Source organism: Scomber japonicus, chromosome 5 (assembly GCF_027409825.1).
Source record: "Scomber japonicus isolate fScoJap1 chromosome 5, fScoJap1.pri, whole genome shotgun sequence".
NCBI lineage: Eukaryota > Metazoa > Chordata > Actinopteri > Scombriformes > Scombridae > Scomber > Scomber japonicus.
In genome coordinates, this window is record NC_070582.1 from 20141125 (window position 1) to 20162959 (window position 21835).

The following is a 21835-nucleotide window of genomic DNA, read 5'->3' on the forward strand; positions in this document are numbered from 1 at the left end:
CTCCCCTCCACCCGTCACACACACATGCACACTCACACACACTCTGGCAATGCTGCTGCTACTGCTGCTGCTGCGTTCTGTGGCTCCCCTCCCCTTTGATGGCTTGCTCACACTCACACTCCACAAGCCTTCTATGTGCATTCTAGCCGTGCGCACAGGCACATACACAGACAGCCCCCTCCACTCCAGCTAACATTGCACCTCCGCTTGCATGGCATACGCCACAACCAGCATGTCGCGAACACATTGCTGACACACACATACACACACTGGTCCCAGAGCACGATTGATCTCCTCCTGCCTGTCTGCCTGCGAGCATACATGCGCCATGGCTCCCTGAGGCAAGCTGTGGGTATGTGTATGTGTCCGTATGTGTGTCAGTGAATGGGGGTGATTGTGTGCAGAGGGGCGGGGGGCAAAAAGCTTCAGTCCATTTGGTTTAATTGTCGCTCCTCCCTCTATCCCTTTGCCTTGAATCCCCTCCTTCTCTCGCTTCCATTTCACCCTCTCATCCCTCTCCTTCTCAACATTTCTTCGCATTGCATCTTCACTCTCTCTCTCCTCCTCCTCTCCCTCACTGGCGGTGAAGTCTAATACAGCAGCGGTAGAGCTCCGCCTAGTCTTCATTCATCACTACTTTGCCACAACTGTGTAAGTTGCATTCAACATCATTCTGCTGCAATTGTTGTCTCAAGCTTTTTTTAACAGAGCTTCATAGAAACACAAATACAGTTGACAAATATATTTTAATCACATATATCCAATAATATCTAATGTTTACCTACATGATGATTTGATTGCGTGTTTGTGTGTGTTACAGATACAGACAAATTCACTGTTCATTTACTATAGCAAGCCACTTGATTATGAAAACTTTGATGCTAATCTCTGCAACATTTACTTGATATACTCGAAACCTCTAAACCCCTTCAGCCTTTCTCTATACCTTTTAACCTCTCGGTCTCTTGCCATCCCTCCTCCGACATGTTGTATCAGTCACTTTATAGCTTTCATTCTTTCATTCACCTAATTCCAGCCTCATGTGCCCTTTCCCTTTCCTTCTGTCTTACTCTTTCCTCATTTCAAGCCTTGTTTGTCTCTTTCTCTCCACAACTCCTTATTGCTTTTCTTGCTTTCCCCATCTCACCTGACCTCTCTTTCTCTGTCCCCCTCTCCATTGAAACAATGTCTTGCTGACGGCTTTCCAATTACTGCAAGGACTAAGGGGCTGGGATAGCTGCAGCATGTTAATGTCTGAGCCCCGGCACTGAAAATCAGCAGCACACAGAGCAAAAGAGAGGGGAGGGATGGAGAAGCAGGGAGATGAAGCTATGTCAAAGTGACACAGAGAGCCAAAAATAAAAATACCTTGAAAATGATCTGTTTCAATGATTCAAATCTGCCTCCTTTACTCATACACCTCCACCACAGCATGCAAGGACTATGAGGTTATGTACAGTACACCTCCTGACCCCAGCAGCATCTTCCTGCAGCTGAGTTGACGACGGTCAAGTTGACACACGTAATCTAGAGTATGTGTCAGACAGGGAGGAGGGGGGTGGAGTTGGGTTCTGCTCTCTTCTTGTCTTCAATGACCTGATTGTTTTGCCCATGATGACCTTTAGAGATTTTACATTATGTCATATCGTCTCTGGATGTAATAAAGTATACAGCATCAGAAAGCTTTGTACAGTCACCTTGACAATTTCACCAGATGAGAGCAAAGAAGCAGATTTATTTTGTTCTTAGTGATTAAGAAAGCTCTTAAAAAACTGGAAAAGGAGAAAGAGGAGCACTAGTTGAATGTCTTAATATTTATGACAACACTGTCTGTTTGTGTACGGCTGTTGACTACTGAATGTAAAATAGAATTCTATCTACATCTATATACTAATCATATGATTGTTTTCATTAGTACCAAATGATTGAGACACTTGCTACCCTGTGTTTAGATTTTTAAAATGTTATTTGCCTCAGGAATCTAGTATGATGACGTAATTCACTGTATTCACATGTAAACTTGTGCTACATTTGACAGAACAGATTTTTGTTTCGTTGTATCTTTTACTCTATCCATCTCTTTCACTGTGCCTCATTAGGAATGGCTTCTACAAGATACAGATGTAGGATTGCATGCACACACAAGTACACACATATACACAAAGTTCTAATGCAGTCTATTACAAAAGCTCCATCGTTTCCTAGGACACCAGCCCTGCCTCTGTAACGATGGCAACTGTCAATAAAGGGAAAGAAAATATAGCCAACAAATGCACTGAGAAGTCAATAATATGAGCTTGAATCTCTATAACACTCAATTTGTAATAGATCATTTGACTTAAAATACATGGATTACTGTTTCAATTGACAGATTTCTATCTCCACTGTAAACATACATAGGGAACCTCACTAAAAGAACAGTGCACTGCAATTATTGAATGTGGTTGTAGTAACTCATCTTACACAGATTATAGTGACCTTGAGTCCCAATATTGTTTTATTCTTTATTGATTCTAACAGTATATGTGGAAAATTCCAACTGAAAAATTAATAAAATGCCTATAAATAGTATCTTCGTATGATTTTATTGTTTGATTTCACAAAAAGCAATTTGATTTTTATGTATATCTTCTATACAGACAGGTGACAAATAAAAGAGATCTTGTGGCTCTGTTATGCTGTGGGGGCATTTTGCTGGCATGATTGTGTCCCTTTAGAGGGAAGGGTTACTGGAAATAAATGTAAAGTTGTTCTGAGTGATCACCATTATCATCTGATTAACCATTTCTATCTTGATAGGAGTGGTCTCTTCCACCCACTTGATGAGTATGAAAATTATGTGAATCATATGCTATGGCCTTCAAAGTCACCAGATTTCAATCCAGTTAAACATCTATGGGAGATTTTGAACCAATATGTTTGACATCACTCTCCATCACCATCATCAAAACACCAAATGAGGGAAGATTTTTTGGAAGAACAGTAATCATCCCGCCAGCAGACTCCAGAGATTTTAGAATCAATGCCAAGGTGCACTGAAGCTGTTCTGGTGGCACGTGGTGGCCCAACACCTTACTAAGATGTTGGTTTTTCCTTTGATTTGACCTGTATGTATATACATATGTACATACATATAGGTTTTGTAATTGCATTTTGTTCAAAATCAGGAGCAAATATTTGTGTCTTATTTATTATTTGCCTTTGATCTCTTTATCTGTGTTTTCAAGGTTTGGCCAAATTCAAGATTATTGCAGGTAAGTGGCTTTTATCAGAATCTATCAGAGGCTTCATTAGGATCAATGAGCCCACTAAAGACAAGTTAACATTTGAGCAGCTCAATAATGAGCCTACCAGCCTCAGTTTGGATGTCAAAATCTATGACCTGCCTGCATAACTCCGAAGTTGCAACTGCAAATGCCATTAAATGGCATTTGCAGAGATGCTATCAAACTAGATTCAGTGTAGAATTTTCTCACATGACTGACTTCCCTCCCAGGTAAATGGCTTTTTGCTCAAATAGCCCAGTTCTCTAAGGTGAGATGAGCCCATTATAAACATAGTCATAATCAGCAACATGCTTTGCATCCTAACGATCATTAGCCTGTCCTTGCTTTGCCACACTTGAATGGAAATGTGCAGTCTCATTCTTTCTTGCCCAATGTGGGAGTGCATATGGCTATCAAAGAGGAAGGAGGAATGTGGACTCTACTCATCGACCAGAACATATTTAGCTTCTGAACAGCAAATCTGTTTGTACATAGACAACATCCTGTATGCTTTCCAGAGAACTTATCATTATAGGAAGTTAGTAGAAAAAAGGTCAATTGGTATTATCAACAATGTAATATATTTGTGTAAAATGTTCCTGAAACATGTTACACGAGTAAACAATGGCTTGTTGATGGCATGTGGGCTTGTGTCCATTTACAATAGTCCAACCTTCAAGATTTGAGGGGTTCCAGGTTTTATCCAGATAACTTAGAAAATGCAAGTTCTTGTGTGTTTTAAAAGTAGAGTGTACTTCAGCATAAAGGATGTGGTCTTTGCTAAGCTTCTTTATGACTAAATTAGCATGTGGACTTCTTGAGTTTGGTGGCAGCAACAATGTCTATAGATTGTTTAAAAGACATCTGGTCTTTGCATACAGGCATACAGCTATAAGCAAGCCATAAGCAATGCACTCTCAACCTCAAATAAAGGAGCATGAGTATAGTGAAGGAAAGATAAACTGTAAGACTGACAGGTGTATCGCTGTGGTGCCTGCAGTGGATGGACTGGACTTTCATACTAAGGAAGAAGTTGAGCCTGAAGGCGAGGTTCTTAGTTGATCTATGGTTTGAACCCTTACCCAAGGTCAGGAGCTCAGGTAAGTAAGAGAGAGATCATGAATGCAAGAAGCTGGAATTTAGTTTCCATTTCAGGGTGTTTGGGCTCACCCTAAGGGTGAAGGGCTTAAATATGCAGAGGGAGCTTAGAGGAAAACCTGGTGGAATACCTCCCTGTGGAGGTACTCTGGGGCACAAACATCTGGAAGAGAACCTGGGGCGGACCCAGATTACATTTCCAATCTGGCCTGGGAGCGCCTCGGAATCCCCCAGGAAGAGCTGGAGGATGTGGCTGGCCAGAATGACATCAAGGTTATCATGCTTATCCTACCGCTACCATAACCTGGATTTAGATGAGTGGCAGAAGATGCTAAAGTTAAAGGGGCACTAAGACATTTGGTAAACATTTAAAAGTTATGTTTACACTGAGTGTAACTCACCAAAATTAATTGAATATATCACTGAGGTCTAATAGAAGTGTTGTATGCACTTCCTTCATTGTACTTGCATGTGCATACTACAGCGCACAAGCAAACAAAACTGTGTTCCACTCATAAACAAACCACTCTCTAGCACTACTAGAGGTCAGAAACTCCATAGGGATCCGTTAAGGTACCTGAGGTAATGGCATGTTAAGATGCCTGTAATTATTGGTTACCACATTTGAAGGAGGCATTGCTCAAGTCCAACATATTTAATGCACTCTGACTCTCACTAACATTTCACATCAGTGGTACATCAGTGGCTTCTAAAAGGCTTCATAGTGCTCAACATGACCGTATTCTTAATTTATAGTGTGTCGCCAAGCCAGTGCAGACAGCATCAATGTTTCAAACAAAGACAGAGGATAAAAAGCCAGATTACTGTTAGCTTATGAGCATTGCCCACTGAGACGAATTATAATGCACATAGATCAATACCATTCCCCTGTATACTGCTTTGTTGTGAAATCTCCACAGGTGAAGCAGAAGAAGCTCAACTCTCCATCTCCATCTCCTCCTCCTCGTCCTCCCTCTTCCTGTCCTCCTTCTTCTCTGTGTACTTCAGCCCTTTGGCTGTGCTAAGACGCCATGGATAATTTACACACCAACAGCAACTGGGGTGACTAATGCAGAGAAAGAGGGAGGTGAAAAAGAGGTGACGAGAACATCAAGAAGTGAATAAAGAATTGAAAGGTGGAGTGAGCAGGACAACCATCTGCTGGGCTTGTTGCTATTATAAATCACATGAAGGGTCAGGATCACATTCAGCACAGCAGCAGACAATGACACAGTTTCTTGCTCAATGACACTTCAGTAAAGCTCATGTGACACAGGCACTTTAACGAAAGCTTTCCTGCTGAGGGACAGTCCCTCTGCTCCTCATGCAATGGTGTGCTACTGAATCTACATCTGAAATGTATCCAATGTATCCAAATCTCCAACATAATTCAGGCAAGGTTAGCATGAGCTTATCCTAAAAATTCAAACACTTTGTTTAACCAATAGTCTGTGTAGGGATTTAACTGAAACTGTGCTGGCAATGCTTTAATGAACTCTTCCGCAAACCCAACTATTTATATCACATAAATACCAGAAAAACACAAATTGTGATTAAGGATGAAAATGTCAACTCTGTGTTCATGCTTTCTCTGCTGCTGTAGAAAAACCGAAAAAATTACACACACTAGAAATGAAAAAGGAAGAAGCTGGTATCTTTGGATCAATAGCAGAACTTCTACGTACCGTATCAGGCAGCTTGAGAGCTTTTCTCCCAAAAGCAAGCACTGATAACTAGGTCACAGGTTTTACAGCCTAATATCACAATTCATGAACCTGACACTGCCAAGACACTGTCCTCTTGATGAAAATTATTTTCATATTAACAGCATGTTTAACTTCTAATGATCCAGCTACATTTGCTTTGTTCTAAATAAAATGACAGTCATTTTATCTGACTGCATGACTGATAATACTATAATGATGATAATTACACTCACACATGCTTCAATCTGCCTTGGCGTAGATGTTTGCTAGTCTTTCTAGTCTAGTCTTAATATGCCCACTCTGACCTATCTGTACCTTCTCTAGTGTTTCTATCTAAACTTTCTGCTGAAGCCTGGCCAAGCTATTGAACCCTGGCAGCACGGCATACATCCAAGGAGGAAGTGATGGTGAGTTCCACAGGAACTTGCTGGAGTCTGCCGTTGGGCGGGCTGTTGACCAGCCAAGCTAATTTCACACTCCCCTGGTACCCATAATGCCTTGAGAGTTACCCTGAGCATAAACAGAAGGTCAGAGAGAGGAACAGAGAGAGGGAGGGAGAAATATTAGAGAGAAAATATTCAAGGACAGCATCAGTCTCACTTGGGTGCGGGTCTGGCCATGGAGACCAGCTGCTCATTTTGGGCTTTTTATACATTCTCCTCACTTTAATACTTGGTGTAAGGGTAATGCACACAAGAACAAGGTCTCAACTCCCTGTGTACAGAAGGCCATTTAGGCCAGGACACAGCGGACATACTAAACCTGCTATTCTTCTTTTTCTTTTTCTTTTTCACTTTCATCTTTCTCCCTTCCTTTGCGCTCTGTCTAATCGACCTTGCACAAAATGAGCACAGTGACAGAGCAAAAGATGTGTATCGTCAGTGAACCTTACTGCCAACATAATGCCAGATATAGCAGAGGCAGGTGCAGTTAATTTGTTAGTATTATGGGGCATTATGTGAAAAAGAGGGGGCGTTAAAACACACCACAGCGAGAATGTATTAATGAACCAAATTCACTTCATATAATTCAATTTAATATTGAGAAACACTTTAATGCCCATACACTTAAGACTCCAGAGCTTTAGTTTATACACAATGTGATGTGCACACATTAGGTGATTTAATAAAGGATGTTGACTGCTCTCTGGCTGCAAACCATAGATTAATGGCACTGTGTATATGTGTTTATGTGTATGTGCATGAAAAACAGAATGAGAGGTAAAATGAGAGAGAGAACAAGAGAGAGAGAAATCTTTTGATGGATGGAGTAAAGTGACAGGAGAGTATTAGAAGGAGAGGGGAGTACGGCTGGAGTCTCTGTCTGTAATGCAATTCCCCTGTCAGACATCAGACTGTTTCACACGCAAACACACACATACACAGACACACAGTGTGTGGCATCCAGGAATCACATTAGGTGTGAGCTGTGCAGTATGTAGGCGATCTTACTCTGACATATGATCATAATAAAAAGCTTAACAAACCAAGTGTCAGTAAACCACTTCAGTCTATCGCTTCAATATGTGATCAGAGCCCCAGTTTACTGTGCAGTTTGTCTAATGGTTCAGTGAACAAGGGAGGAGATTTGTTCCAGCACCCTGCAGCACAACTACATCTGTGGATTTATGTATCAATCGAGTGACAAGATGTTTTGAACCCAGCCCCGTCCAATGACATTACTCAAAGCTCTAATTTCAGAATGTGTCCTCCGTCTATCAATCACTCTTTCACACAAACGGGCATGCACACGCCCTCACAGCTTGGCAGTCTCCAATTGGTCCCTATGGTGATCATTATTAGCCCCTTTCCATCTGTCTATCACTGAACTGTGCAAACATCCGAGCACACTGCAGTATGCACGTGACTATACATGCACGATCACATAGATGAACACAGAGACAAACACACACACACACACACGTTTTTAACCCTCTGTACTCCCAGCAGGATAGGTGATGCCTTTAGCCCACCTTGTTAAATACTGTAAATGGATCTGTTGTCTGTGTCAAACATACGTAACAATACTGCTGATCATTACTTCTGACAGGAGTACAGGCCACCCAACAGCTACACTAAATGCAACTATAAAAGACTTCACACTGATCAGTGTTTTATTCTGTCACTATAAATCTGACACAAATTTTTAAACATACATTTTCAGATTAATTTCCTAGTTCAAGCTTTAGAGAAATTACTTTTCTGGCCAGGCTACTCGTATAGTTTGGACATAAAAACAACTTTCATATGTGGCTGCGAATGATGTATGAATAAATAAAGATTCTGTGCTGATTGATATTATGTCATCTTTATCACTAGTAGCAGACAGTAGCAGAGGGAGTAAAATACAAATGCTGTCTGGTGACTAACAAGTGATTCAAACACATCACATTGAGCTTTTTGCTTTTTGAAAGTGTGGGACATGAATGTAGTTCCTTAAGAGCAGGAACAAAGAGGTTTGCTTGCTTCATATCCAGTGTTTATAAAGCGCTTTTAAAGCTCTTTCAATTGAGTAATTGCTAGGACACTAAACTAACATGTAAAGTTAAGTTAAATTTAAAGTTACAGACCTGAGTCTTCCACGAGGGCCGTATCCGTGAGGGTAGCCATGACTATGGGACCTTCTGGGGACCGGCTTGTCCTCTTCATGCATGTGATGTAGTGAAGGGGAGCGGGAATGGGAAGATCTGGAGCTGCCAGTGCTCTGGAGACTGCTGTCAGGGATCTCTCCATGACGACTCTGGAATAGAGTAAAAGAGGACATGTGTATTATATGCATTTGTAAAACATTACAATGGTGTAACATAAGATACAAAGGAATTATGCCAATAAAATGATATAATTCTTTAACTTGTCTCCTCAAGTTTCAATTTTATGCCAGAAATGTGCACACAGGTGATTTCTTTGTCAAATTCACCTGCACCTCTCTAGCCTCAGTAGCTCTTACCTCTCCAAGGCTGCTGTGCTGCTGCCCAAGAGCTGGCAGGCTGCGCAGTGAGGGGACAGGGGAGTGACCCTGACGGCCACGCATCTCTCGGGGGCTTTGAGTGTGGATGTGATCGTGGTCCCCATTCAGGTTGTTGTCACTCGCAGAGCGAAGCAAGGAACGTGGCGAGGGATGGGGGCCAGGGATCATACGTCGACGGTTGGTGTAGGAGGGGGTCTCCCTGAAAGGCACTGACAGGAGAAAGAGACACATGTAGGCTTAGAGCTCCTCTTTACAAAGTCACCATATGATAAGAAGGTGCTGAAGCAAGCACAATGAAGAGAATGTTTAAATGGAGAAAAAAAACTACAACTCTCTACATCTCAAGGTCACTTAAATTTGTTTAAAGCTTAACTGTTACAAGGTCACACTCATCACAATGTATCTACACCACACACAAGACACAAACTATAAAACTATAAAACTATACATAAACTATTAGACAAGGAATAAATGATACAGTGGATCTGGAACTGCAGCAAAGCATCAGTGATCATAATCTAATATTGTCATGATACATAATTAAGGAACCGATTACAGAATAGTAAAGGCTGTTTAGGATGTTTGTTGGTGACATTACTAGATTTTTATTGTATTCTCATCATACTAGCAACAAATGTGTGTCCTTTCACACATACTATACATTACTAGTACATTAACTAGATACAGAATATATCATAATGAGACATACAGTAATTCAGAAATAATGAATCATCAGATTTTAGCATGATTACTGTTAAAAATGTATAAAGTTTTCAACAATATGAAGAACAGGTTACTGCATCCTGTCAACACTAGATGGCAGAGTTTTCCTGTATGTTGACATCACAGATAAACTGCTCAACTCAGCAGGGATCCAGTAAGCCCCTGTAACATTTCCATCTCTCTTTTCATTTCTTCTACCCTTGTATTTAATCTCTAATCATTTTCCTTGAACATATCCACTACTGATACCCAGCCATTTTTCAATCTGATGTCCCCCTGACAAAACATTCACCTTTAAACCTATAAAGCATTGTTGCTAAAAACTAGTGATATACTACCACTACCAACTTACCAACATCTGATGCTTTGTGGACCTTTATGATTTCAGCCAGATCAAAGTTTCCTGCTATAATAGCCACCTGGAGTTGAGAGGATAGAGAGACACATGAGGAAGGGAAAGGGGCAAACACATCAGTGATGGAAAGTGGAAACCAGCAAAATGTTGAAAAAGAAAATTTAATAAATATAAATACATCCCAGCATATTATTTTTCTATTTGTCTCACATTCCTAATTAAGTAGCTTGGACATATAGTTTTTTATGGTAGCAGATTAGATATAGATATATTAAATATGTATGCAGTACTGTTCTGGGCTATGTGTGGAACAGCCTGAATTGTGTACAAAGAAATTAACTTTGATGTGCACAGGAAATCTGTCAGTGTCAGTTTCACACGGATTTCATCAACCAGCAAAGCTTGAATTCAGACATCTGTGCTTTTATGATTTTTTCTTGTTTTTTTTATGTTGTTGTTTTTTATATGCGTGTGTGTTTAGAAAATTAATAAAATATATATATATATATATAAAAAAAGGAATTCACACACAAACTACAATGGCAAGCCAGTGGGGGTGGGAGCTGTTATGCTGCATACGTTTTTAATATCAATCAACATATTTAATGTTGCAACATCAGGCTACACAAGGTCAAGTCATGTCAAAGATGTAAGGTATGATAATACACATATTGACAGACAGTGGTTCTTGGATACCACACGTACCTGAAAGGCGGTCTGGCTGTTGTAGTTCTTTATTTCTTTATTCGCCCCCCGGAACAGGAGAACTCTTGCACAGCTATCCTGAATGACAACAGAGAGATTTATGTGTTTGGGAAAGACTTTTAAATGTCATTGTATTTGATTTTACCATATGCATTTGCATACACACACACACACACAGTTGCACACACAGTCACACACAGTGATGTATTGGGCTCCTGTGGCTAGCATTTCCAAGCTTCTAATTGGTTTCTCTGTTAGAGTTGGGTGGTATAAAAAGTATAAGTCATGTGCTATGAAATTGATTTTGATTATACTGTTTGTATTGGCATAGACAGGATTTTAAATGTCACATCACAAGTGCACCAACAGTGTTAAATTAACTTTCAATGTGTTAATCCATTAATGAAGTGATGCATGCAAGCTAGTTCAGGCAGCCCAACTTGAGCTGTTGCTCTACACACATGGCATATTCTCCTAACTGATACACATCGCTTCCTCTTGACAAAAAGATATATTCAAACACTAATGCTGTACATATACTGCATTTATATAATAATCTACTCTATATGAGTTGGCTATCTGAAATGGCAATATTACTGAGATGTGGTATCTTGCCTCAGGTGGTGGAAATCAGACAGTTACATTCAATAGAAAGTGTCATGTGTGATCTGGGAGAGGTTCATTTTCAATGAGATGCACTTTTTGTTCTATTGTCCTTACATATTTGACAGGCTTTTCTTTTAAACGTCAGTAGAATGTCCTGATTTGTCTCTTTACAGACAAAATGTTTTACCTCGCTCATTATGTGTTGAATGCATAACAATGTACACATGCACTTTATGTTTGATGTGTTAAAGGCACAGCCTGTGCCTCAGATATGCCTAAGTTATGTTTTATAACAGTAATGTCAAGGAGCAGAATTATACTCGTGTGTGGTTGACACTGATTGACATTCATGGATGTATACTATATTTGTTCATTTGCTTTCATTATGTTATTGCTCTTGTTTATGTATGACACTAAAATAAATTATTTATCTACCCATACTGACAAGCCAATGAAGACATGTGAACACACATTTTCTTTATTTTGTTTAAAAAGAAAAGCATGTTTGAATGCTAAAGGGGGAAGGTGGTGAAACAAGCACCACACACTGCTACAGAGGCTAGGTAAAAATATTACAAAATAATTTGAAAAACAAAACTTCATAGAGTTGGCTACTGTAGGTTTTAAAAAGTCAAATGTCGAGTGGAATACAATTATCTATTGGCTGTGTAGTGTGACATTTGTTGCCAGAGGCAATTTACAAGCAACCTCTTTGATCACCTAAAAAGAAAAAAAAATAGGATGAGGAATGTTTGAGAATGACTCAGACAAAGGTAGCTCGAGTGGAGCTGTAAAAAGAACAAGGATGCTCACTGAAAACCACAAGCAAGCCGTAGTCTTCATGTGGTTATCTCCAAGATTACGTAGGTTTTATGCAATATATATAGTGATTAAATAGATATTTACTGATGAAGTAATGAAAGGCTCTCCTTATTTAAACATAGATATTTTTCTGTTTTTAATAGCAGTGTTGTACATGAAGCAGTTGCACAGGTTTGCACAGCTATAATTAGAGTCAGGAAATTAGTTAAATATTCCTGTTTACATAACTCACTTTATCCAACCTGTGATACAATGCAAGCAAATGCCAACACTGCTTTCTCTGTTTCTCCCTCCACATGCAAACATGCAAGAGCTTTTTATAGGAAAGTGATCCTTTGTCAAACAATCGTATCAAACTATTATAGTGAGATGTACAGAATAATGCATAGCTGTACAATGTTATTCAAACATTTATGTATAGAGCATAGTATGCACCCAAGGAAACTGGAATGCTCCTGTTAAACTTGTGTGGAAAATGAATCAAATCAAAACAATTTCAAGCCATGATAGTCACAACTGTCAGATGACATAAAGTTTATGCAAAAGTTAGCTGGTCCACTTTCATATTAAGGGAAGCTGCTTTCCTTGTCTACTAACAACGTTTTGCATCATGGCTGCAAAACACTTTTTTTGTACAATGATACACAAGAATAAACATACTTAAATTCTTAGTATTGGTTCATACCAGTGTCCTTGCTAATGATGAAGGCAAAGAAAATTTTCCTAAACACCTACCATCTCCCTCTTCCATAAAAATGACAAGGAAAATCAGCGGCTGGCTAAATGTGAATAAGTTGTACACCATGAGGTGCTTCTGAAAAATCACAGTGCAACATTTTTGCTGGAGTCCCTGACTAGTTGCTGTCCCTCAAATAAGAAAAGCCAGCAGTGGTAGGACATTACACCTGCTACAACTGTGCATCTGTGCAAAGACGTGGCTCTATGGAAACTATTGAAGGCTGAAGCCTTCAATAGTTTTGGCTGGTGAAAGCAGTATGTAATACCAATCTGCAAACATTTCATCCGAAACATGACAACCAGCTGTTGTACGGCCCTGTGAAAGAGAGAGAACAGAACATGTACAGAGAAACACACATTATCAGTTCTGTGGCAAGAGGCTCTTAACTTACAACACGTATGAAATCCTTGACTCAAAACCAAAGCACACATTACATTAGAACAAACACAAAACAGATATCTCATTAGTTTTCATTCACACAGCTCTCTTTTATGCATCAAACTACTGCCATATAGTTGTTACTGTATAAATGTGCACAGGCTCCCTCTGGCGAAAAAACCAAAAACCAAAACCCAGCTGTAGATTGATAGACAGGGCAATAGGTCCATATGCTGGCTGGCTGAGGGTCGATAGGTAATTTAACACTGAGAGCAGAATTAACAGGACTAGCCTTCCTGTCAGGGACACACTGATTAATTGAACATCTGATTCAGTTACTAACGTCCATGTGTTTTTATGTCGAACACTGATGTACAGGAGCACCGTCTTCTGGTAAAGCACATATACATATAGATACTGTAAAAGCACATAGGTGTGTAAGGACCTTGGTGCCAACTGATACACACACAGCCTACCTATAAATCTACAAGTCCATTGTAAACATAAACGGTGTAGACTTGAGGGTATTTTGTAAATGGAGCTTGTGATATGACTAATACATGATAAATTGTGCTGCATACAACCACTCTGGGTCTAAACCAGCTAAAAACCCTTATCGATAAACGCCTCCAGCAGTTAGCTTAGCTAATTGCTGATCACCCATACATTATGCAGCTGCATGCACAGGCATGTGCATACACTACTAAGACATGCACACAGACACAAAAACTTGCACAGTAAGATTCAGAAACACACAAACTTCTAAATTAAGTTAACAGTCAAACAGGCAACATTTATAATAATTCTGACACATCGGTGATTGCATATGCAACAGTAAGAATAGTTGTACCTCTTCACCTTGATGGTAAAATGTGTTTATTTACCAAACATTAAAGTAGATATCTGATACGTGATTCATTCATTCATTCAAAGAAAGGAATAATAGAGAATACATTACGGTTGTAGAGAAGTGTGAATAATTTGGATGAGTAACAGGAGAAATGTTATTAGGAAAAGGATAAAGAAAGATACAAAGACATACTCAGTGGAAGCACAATAACTGACAATCAATTCCCCTTGTGTTTGTGTATTCGGGAATTGCTTCAAAAGAACATGTTTCACAGTCAATCCTAATATTTTGGCACACAGTAATGACAAAACAAGGCTAGTCTATTGTAAAATATGTTATAATTGTTCTGTAAGCCATGGACTGCTAGATGAGAGAGAAATACACCTGCCCCCATACCAAGCTATGGAGACAGAATGAGAATTGGTGGTAAATGTCAAGTAACTATATGTTACTTCAATGAGACTGTTAGTGCTGTCAGTTGGATATTTGTGACTGTCTAATAGTTTAACATATCATACCTGGCGCACCCAATTCACTAATATTTACAGACATATTACAAGAAAGTTACCTTGTTTTATTGTGTTTGTGCTTAGTCTTGATGAAAACATGTGTTACCTGCTTAAATAATGGAATGAATGAAGGTTTGGGAAACTCAACAGATGAATTTGTGCCATTAAGTGACTTTCTACGCACATTTACACAGATGCATAGCACACGTGCACGCACACACACACACACACACACACACACACACACACACACACACACACACACACACACAAAGAGGCCAATTACAGTGTGTGCCATCTGTCTTACTCTTCTCTCCAAGGCTTCCTACAGGAATTCATTAAGAAACCCATTCCAGTAGTCCTTACTATGGTTTGCTAGATGTGATTACTTTAGATACATAGGAATACATAGCTAACTAGGCCCAGTACTTATACAGTAATGACGTGGGTCAGTAATGTGTGACAGATGGTTCTTCCCACAGCCATGTTTATACAGCTGAGGATTCATTCTCTCAATAGAACTGAAAGAGAAGATTTGGCTTCCTCGACTGAATGAAGCACTTGTTTTCACATTTGGATTGTGACTGACATCTAAAGTATGTTAGATGCACGATTTAAAGCTGAAATACTTTGAACAAGAATTGAATTTTCCCTCATTACTATGCACTCCAACAGCATAATAGTCCTACTGTAGCATGGAATATAGTTAGAAATGTATTTTTAGTTTGCAGTAGAAGGTGGCTTAAGTCTAAACCAAACCCTTTTTTACCGATTTCAAGGGCTGCGACTGGTTTGGACAGTTGTGTTTGTCTTGTGCACCCTTTCCTTAATTTCCTTCATCAATGTTGTCCCCACTTGCCATTACCTATTGTGTAACTTCTCAATCATTCATCTAGTCACCTACCATGGATCTGTCTGCCAGGTAAAAGACCCCTGCCGTGCCATTATTCACTGCTGCTGATCACATCTGCAAAACTAAAAGCCCAATGAGTAAATGTTAATGGCCAGCTACACCCCAGGATTGGGACCATTGATCAGGGCTTCTTCCGGTTCTGATTATGTTATCTTGTCATCCATCCTCTCTCTCTCTCTGCCCCTTTTTCTGACTCTCCCCCTCCCTCGCTTGCTCGCTCTCTTTCTTTCTCCCTATGCATCTATTGATCTCAGCCACTGGACTACTAATTTCACGGTCAATTCCGCCAGCCCTTTTCTTTCGGTAATTGTGCATAATCATCCGAACCAGGCCTGTTTCGAGCCTCCTTGAGCCCTGCTAAGACACACTGTTTCTGCGATCAATCAACTCAACATGATGTTCTGCGTCCACTGGCGGAACAGCAGCCATCAGTGGGAGCAAACAAGAGCTGGGGCGAGGTCTGTTACTATAGTGAAGACTTATGAGAAGTTGAACAAGTTACTGTAAATGAAACAATTCATCCATTCTGTCTTTGATTATATTTCATTCTTATTCAACACACACACACACACACACACACAATAGTGCTGGCCCTATTTCTTCACTGAGAAGTGGAACATGTAATGACTGCGGTCACATGGATGCGTTACAAACAGCTTGTATTAAGTATTGATGCTATGCTTCCCTTGCTGACAAACAAACACACACACACACACACTCTCTCTCTCTCTCTCTCCCTCTCCTAGAACTATAGTGTTCCAGTCCAGTTGAAGCAAGTCATTCCTCGTGACATTGCAGTAAATAGCTAAAAATAATTCCAACATACAAACACACGTGAGAGAATGAAAGACAGGGGAGAAAAGTGTTCATTTAATGTTCATGAACTGAGCACTGCTCTATTTTTCCTCTACCAGAATGCCCATTTTTCTCTTCTTTCCTTTTCCTTCCTGGTTTTCAGTGCCTTTATCTCCTAATATAGAACACATTCATTTATATTTCAAAATATACACTGAATGCATCGGTTTCCTGTTGTCACAACCTCATACAGTAAGGCCCTTAAAGGGGACCTACAGTATGCTTTTATTGATTTTCTGTTGTTCTTATTCTGTTATGATGTAGAATGTCTATGTTAAACATGCTCAAAGCTTCAAAAATGCAGGTGAATGTATGTAAATATGCTCTCATACAGATCAAAAGCCCAGACTTCAGCCTGCTCTGATTGCTTTATTTGCAATGTTACCTGTACTTTTTCCTTGTGATGAAATTAAATTGTTGGCATATGCCCACAAATGGACACCTGATGGTAGCATTTGTTGCTAGAGTTGTTGTTAAGGTTGTTCCATGGGTTGTTTGTGTTGTCTACTTGTTTATTACAGATGTACAAATGTATTAGAGGAATTTCTATTTTCAGTAAAGAATGAGAAAAAGAAGTGAAATCATAGTAGAGCCCCAGAATATAAATATCGACCTGGAAATGTGCATGATATGTCCCCTTTAAAGGTGTAGTAAGCGATAATAATCCAATAATTTTTTTGTCAAAATCACTGAATTACCTGCTGACATTCAGCTCACTTCCATTTTTCTGTACAATCGATAATTTATCTGAACAATATTCTCAGCCCTCGTATCGTTATATCATTTAAATGCTGTTTAATGAGGTAGGGCAGGCTGAACAACACCACAATTGCTTGTAATGAATACCTTACTTGTTTGAGCTATATTTTTATATTTCATATTCAGTTGCTGCCAAGTAGGCCTACGTTTTGTACCTGTTGGGGTCTGCATGAATGTTAAATGTGCCACGCACACACACATACACAGAATATAAATGTTGAATAAGTCGACCACTCGAGACAAAATGTTTCTCATTTTTCCATTAATACTCACTGTTGACTGTCAGTAATCTTCTGCAACATCACCTCATGTTCTTTTGCTGCTGCTACTGTATTGCTTTTTTTCTTAAATATATACTCATCATCTGCATGTATTCATTAATATTTCTAACTGCTTTGGGGAGAAGTAGGAGGACTGAGCCCTATGTTTCTCCTGTTGTCATGGTGAATCATGTTATCTGTGCTCCATTGATGAGGGCTTGGTATCTCCTCATGCATGAGTTACTTTGACTCAGGGTGTTGTTTTGGTTTTCACTCAAATATCAACAACTTTTCTCCTCGATTTCCCCCACATCGCTTACTATACCTTTTAAGCTACTGCTACCATTTGAATTTTAAGATATATCACTTAGAGTGTGATACATCTACAACGGCCCTAACCAACATCTTAGTCAGTGAACATTTCCTGAACTGAGGAGGAGGTTGCAAAGGTTGGCAAGTTTGCATAATAGATTTCTCAAGGTAGCAATCAAGATTTAAATCTGATTTTTATGGAAATAATAGAAAATGACAAAAAGGATGAGGAAAATGGCAAAATGATTATTTTCTTATTTTCAATAAATCCCACGCAGATTCAAGCTTGATGACTGGTCTATCTGTCTTTAAGGCTATAAGGCAGAACAACACATTTTTATACTGCTTTCACCCAAACTGTGGCACATTAAGAGCATTAATGTGCAGTGATAGCAATCTACCTCAGAGAAAAATCCCTGACCTTTGACCATTATAATGCCACACTCCCACTTAAACCAGTTCTCTTTAATCTACCCTTTAAGTCCATTATTACAGCAGGTAACAAATACAGTGGAGATAATGACCAGGTAAAGGAAACCTTTGCTTCAGGCTGCCACCCAAGTACACACAACTGTACACATACACAAACACGTAGGTAGAGCACAGTATTGGGACTATTCTGCAAAACACACTGCACTGCATAAATGTCCTTGTGCAAGACACTGAAACCCACCAGGTTCTGAGCTGCTGCACTGTTACTCCTCCAACAACACTTGGAAAAGTTTAAATGGTTTCACATTTACATGATAACACAATATTCACACATACTGTAAATGCTACAGTTAACATATACAGACACACCAAACCCACTCGCCAAACAGAACATTGATACATAAGGATTCTTCAGAACAATTTCAGTGAAAACATCTGTGAGTGTTCACTGCAAGTGTTTCTCCATTGTTTTTCATACAAGATATGTGTGTACACAACTGAATGGTTAAGGTATGGTTATGTTTAAGCACCTAAGATCACTCATATAAGTTTGAGGAGAGATCATGGTCATAATTAAATATTTAAGACCTTCAGTATGATATGTGACATGAACCTCACTCCACTGATGCCATTGTTGAATGTATTTCATAGCCATTTATCTCCTCAACCTCCAACTTGTCACCCTGTTATCAGCAATATAGAGCGGTTCAATATGAATGTAAATACAAAGATGATTGACCAACTTCCACTCCTCAAGCACACAAGCCACAATACATTTATAAACAACTGTTACCTGGTTGTAGAGTGCACACACATGCAGGGCTGTGTTTCCAGATGCATTCTGGGCGCTCATGTCAGCTCCGTAGAACAGCAGGTGTTCCAAGTGCTGCACGTGGCCATAGCGGCATGCCTGAAAGGACAAATCCACACATTTACTCTTTTTACAAAACCTACTGTCTTTCACATAGAAAGTCAAAATGAGCACCGACACAGTGTCTCAGAGAAAAGAATACATGAGAGTTGGACAGCATGTATTAGTCAAAATTGCTAACAGTCATATTTGTACTGAAAAGGAATAAGAAATTAGGTATTGTGTGACAAAGATGCCATGCTGGAATTTAATCAAAGAACTAATGGGCATGTGCAACTTGGCCAAAAAAGCCAACAGCACATTTTGTGTTTGTTAGCTGACCAATCACAATGAAGAAAGTGTGAAAACTGATGTGACGGTACATACAAGTTTGGCTGCAGCCTTCCCAACTGGCTCTGCCTGTATGGCCAAAGACGGCAGAGGCAGCTCTCTCTTTGCCATGGACCAACAAAATACCAGTTCATTATGTAACCTACCCCTTACCTTTCCCACAAACTACATTTGGAGCTGTGATTATAGTGGAATCATTTGTAATATATGTTTCTACAGATCATCTCAATGTTACAAAAACTAAAATTTGTAAACCTCAGAAATACTATTGATTTTTTTCTTTCTAATTGTCCTTTGGCTACTGCCTTTGTGAAATTCTCCTCATTCTCATTTTTAACTTCCTATCAACAAGGAAAAATCTTGCATCACATGAGGCAGAATGGGGCTGAATCTAAATTTGTGACTTAAAGTTATTCTGACAAGAGTGATGCCTTTTTTCAGTTACTTTTTTTTCACATAACTGGGAGCAATACACTTTTCATTTAATCTCTATCTATCCCCTCTCTCTTTTTTCCCTCCTACTCCCTGGTTTTGTCCTGTGTCACTGCCAAAGAAACACACCAACTCTCCCCAACAATTGTTCTCTCTCTCTTGTGTTCTGTCTCGCTAAGAGTGTGTGACAGCAGTGAGACAGCGCACAAATGATGCTGGGATTGTTGTTGGTTATCAGACTTTCCACTGTGTATCCTATTGTACACCATATATACCGCTAGAATACTAATGCTGGGAGGGACACAGAGGAAGGGACAGACAAGGAGGAGATAGAGGGAGAAATGAAATGTCTATGTATAAACTAAGAAGCATTATCTGATTTTCCACGGTAGTATTGCTCCTTCCATTTAAAGTCACTGTGTTGGCACATTGAAAGGGCATATATGCATGAAAAGATGGTCTTCTCTACCTCACCGTATGCCTTCATTGATACACGTGGCAGCAATTGCAGGTTTGCTTTATGAAAAACATGGTGGACTGATGTGGTGTAATGGAGGCAGCACTACTGTGCCCAGAGACAAGAAAATAAAACCAATAAATGTCTTTCCAGTGCAGAAACTTTGAGCCAGACCAGTTTCATTGAACTGGCATGTTCAATGAAAGACTCCATAACACAACAGTTACCACAGTTCACCAGGAACTGATGTTTTGCTCTTTTTTTTTGCTCCTTAACATTATAGTAGTAGAGCTCACTTGAGCTTTGAATGTTTTTGAACTTCTCATTCATTCACTCATAATTACCCAACAATAACAGTAATAACAAGACCTCAAGAGAAATTAGACCAGGCCAATGATATAGTATAAGTAATAAAAGAAATGGTTGGGAAAGTTGGTAGAAATCTGTTTGGCTCCATTTACAGTAAAACAACCCTCAAACGTCTTTCTGTCAGTGCTCAGACATAAGCTAAAAAGCCCTTACACAAACAAAAACAGCATATACTGTAGGTACTAACCTCCATTATGTATACAGAGCAGGACATGCCTCAAGGCGTTATGTGTAGAAAACACACACAATATGCTGTTTTCTCCTTGTAAGTTAAGAACCTATTTCTTCCACAAAGCCTGATAAATTACATACAGTGGTTTCAATTCAGGGAAAAAAAGGGGATCTGAATTGTTGCCCAGCATATAGCGGGTAATGTAGGCTCCATGCTTTGACAAGGAAGCAACAATGCAACATACAATGCATGACTAACAACAGACATCTTTTGTCCTGTTGTATTTTTTTTTAACTGTCCATGGTTGAGATCAATGTTATAGAAGTACAATTCTAAATAAGTGGAGTACTTCTGTAAACTGCAGCTTCCCACCTGCGGATGACCCACCCCTGGGATTCAACCACCGTGAGGGGAATTTCTCAAACTAAGGAAAAGACAAAATCAATCCAATGAAATTGTGAAAACCAGACCCAACCTCTTGCCCTCCACCTGCATTTACATTCTGCACACAGCACATCACGGTTTTCTCTATGTGTGTGTTTGAATGTGAGGGTGTTGGTGTGTGTATTACCTGGTGTATCTCCTGCCAGCCATTCTCATCCACACAGCCAACTTGTGCGTGATCGTGCAGCAGCAGCTCGCAGCAGTAGGGGTCTCCTCCTACCATGGAGCTGTGGTAGAGAGGAGTCAACCCCCTACTGTCTTTATAGTCAGGTGATGCACCCAAGTCTAACAGTGTCTGGTGGGAAAAGAAGAAGGTTAGGAGGCATAACACATAAAAAACACTTCATACTGTGGCAACCATCATGGCAGTCCCCAGTCTCTGCTGCATGTTTCAGCACACACCAAAGAGGCCAGTACATATGGCTACATTATCACTGCTATTTACACTATGTCAGTGCTGTCTCAAGAAAGAAAAACACATCCACAGACCTCAGGAGAGTTATCA

The 21835-nt window shown here is 39.7% G+C and overlaps 1 protein-coding gene across 7 annotated transcripts in view; it reads right to left on the reverse strand.

Annotated features, from left to right (window-relative positions):
• shank3a (SH3 and multiple ankyrin repeat domains 3a) overlaps positions 1–21835 on the reverse strand; it is a 206606-nt gene that overhangs the window by 59633 nt on the left and 125138 nt on the right. For all 7 annotated transcript variants that reach the window (XR_008321421.1, XR_008321422.1, XR_008321423.1 and 4 more), the window contains 6 exons: positions 21458–21625; positions 19049–19165; positions 10821–10898; positions 10113–10179; positions 9017–9246; positions 8640–8809 (listed from right to left, as the gene is read on the reverse strand). Coding sequence is in view for 4 of the 7 variants with exons in the window: in XM_053319406.1 (XP_053175381.1) it covers positions 8640–8809; positions 9017–9246; positions 10113–10179; positions 10821–10898; positions 19049–19165; positions 21458–21625 (830 nt within the window). In the remaining 3 variants the exon portion in view is untranslated. The remainder of the gene's footprint in view (positions 1–8639; positions 8810–9016; positions 9247–10112; positions 10180–10820; positions 10899–19048; positions 19166–21457; positions 21626–21835) is intronic.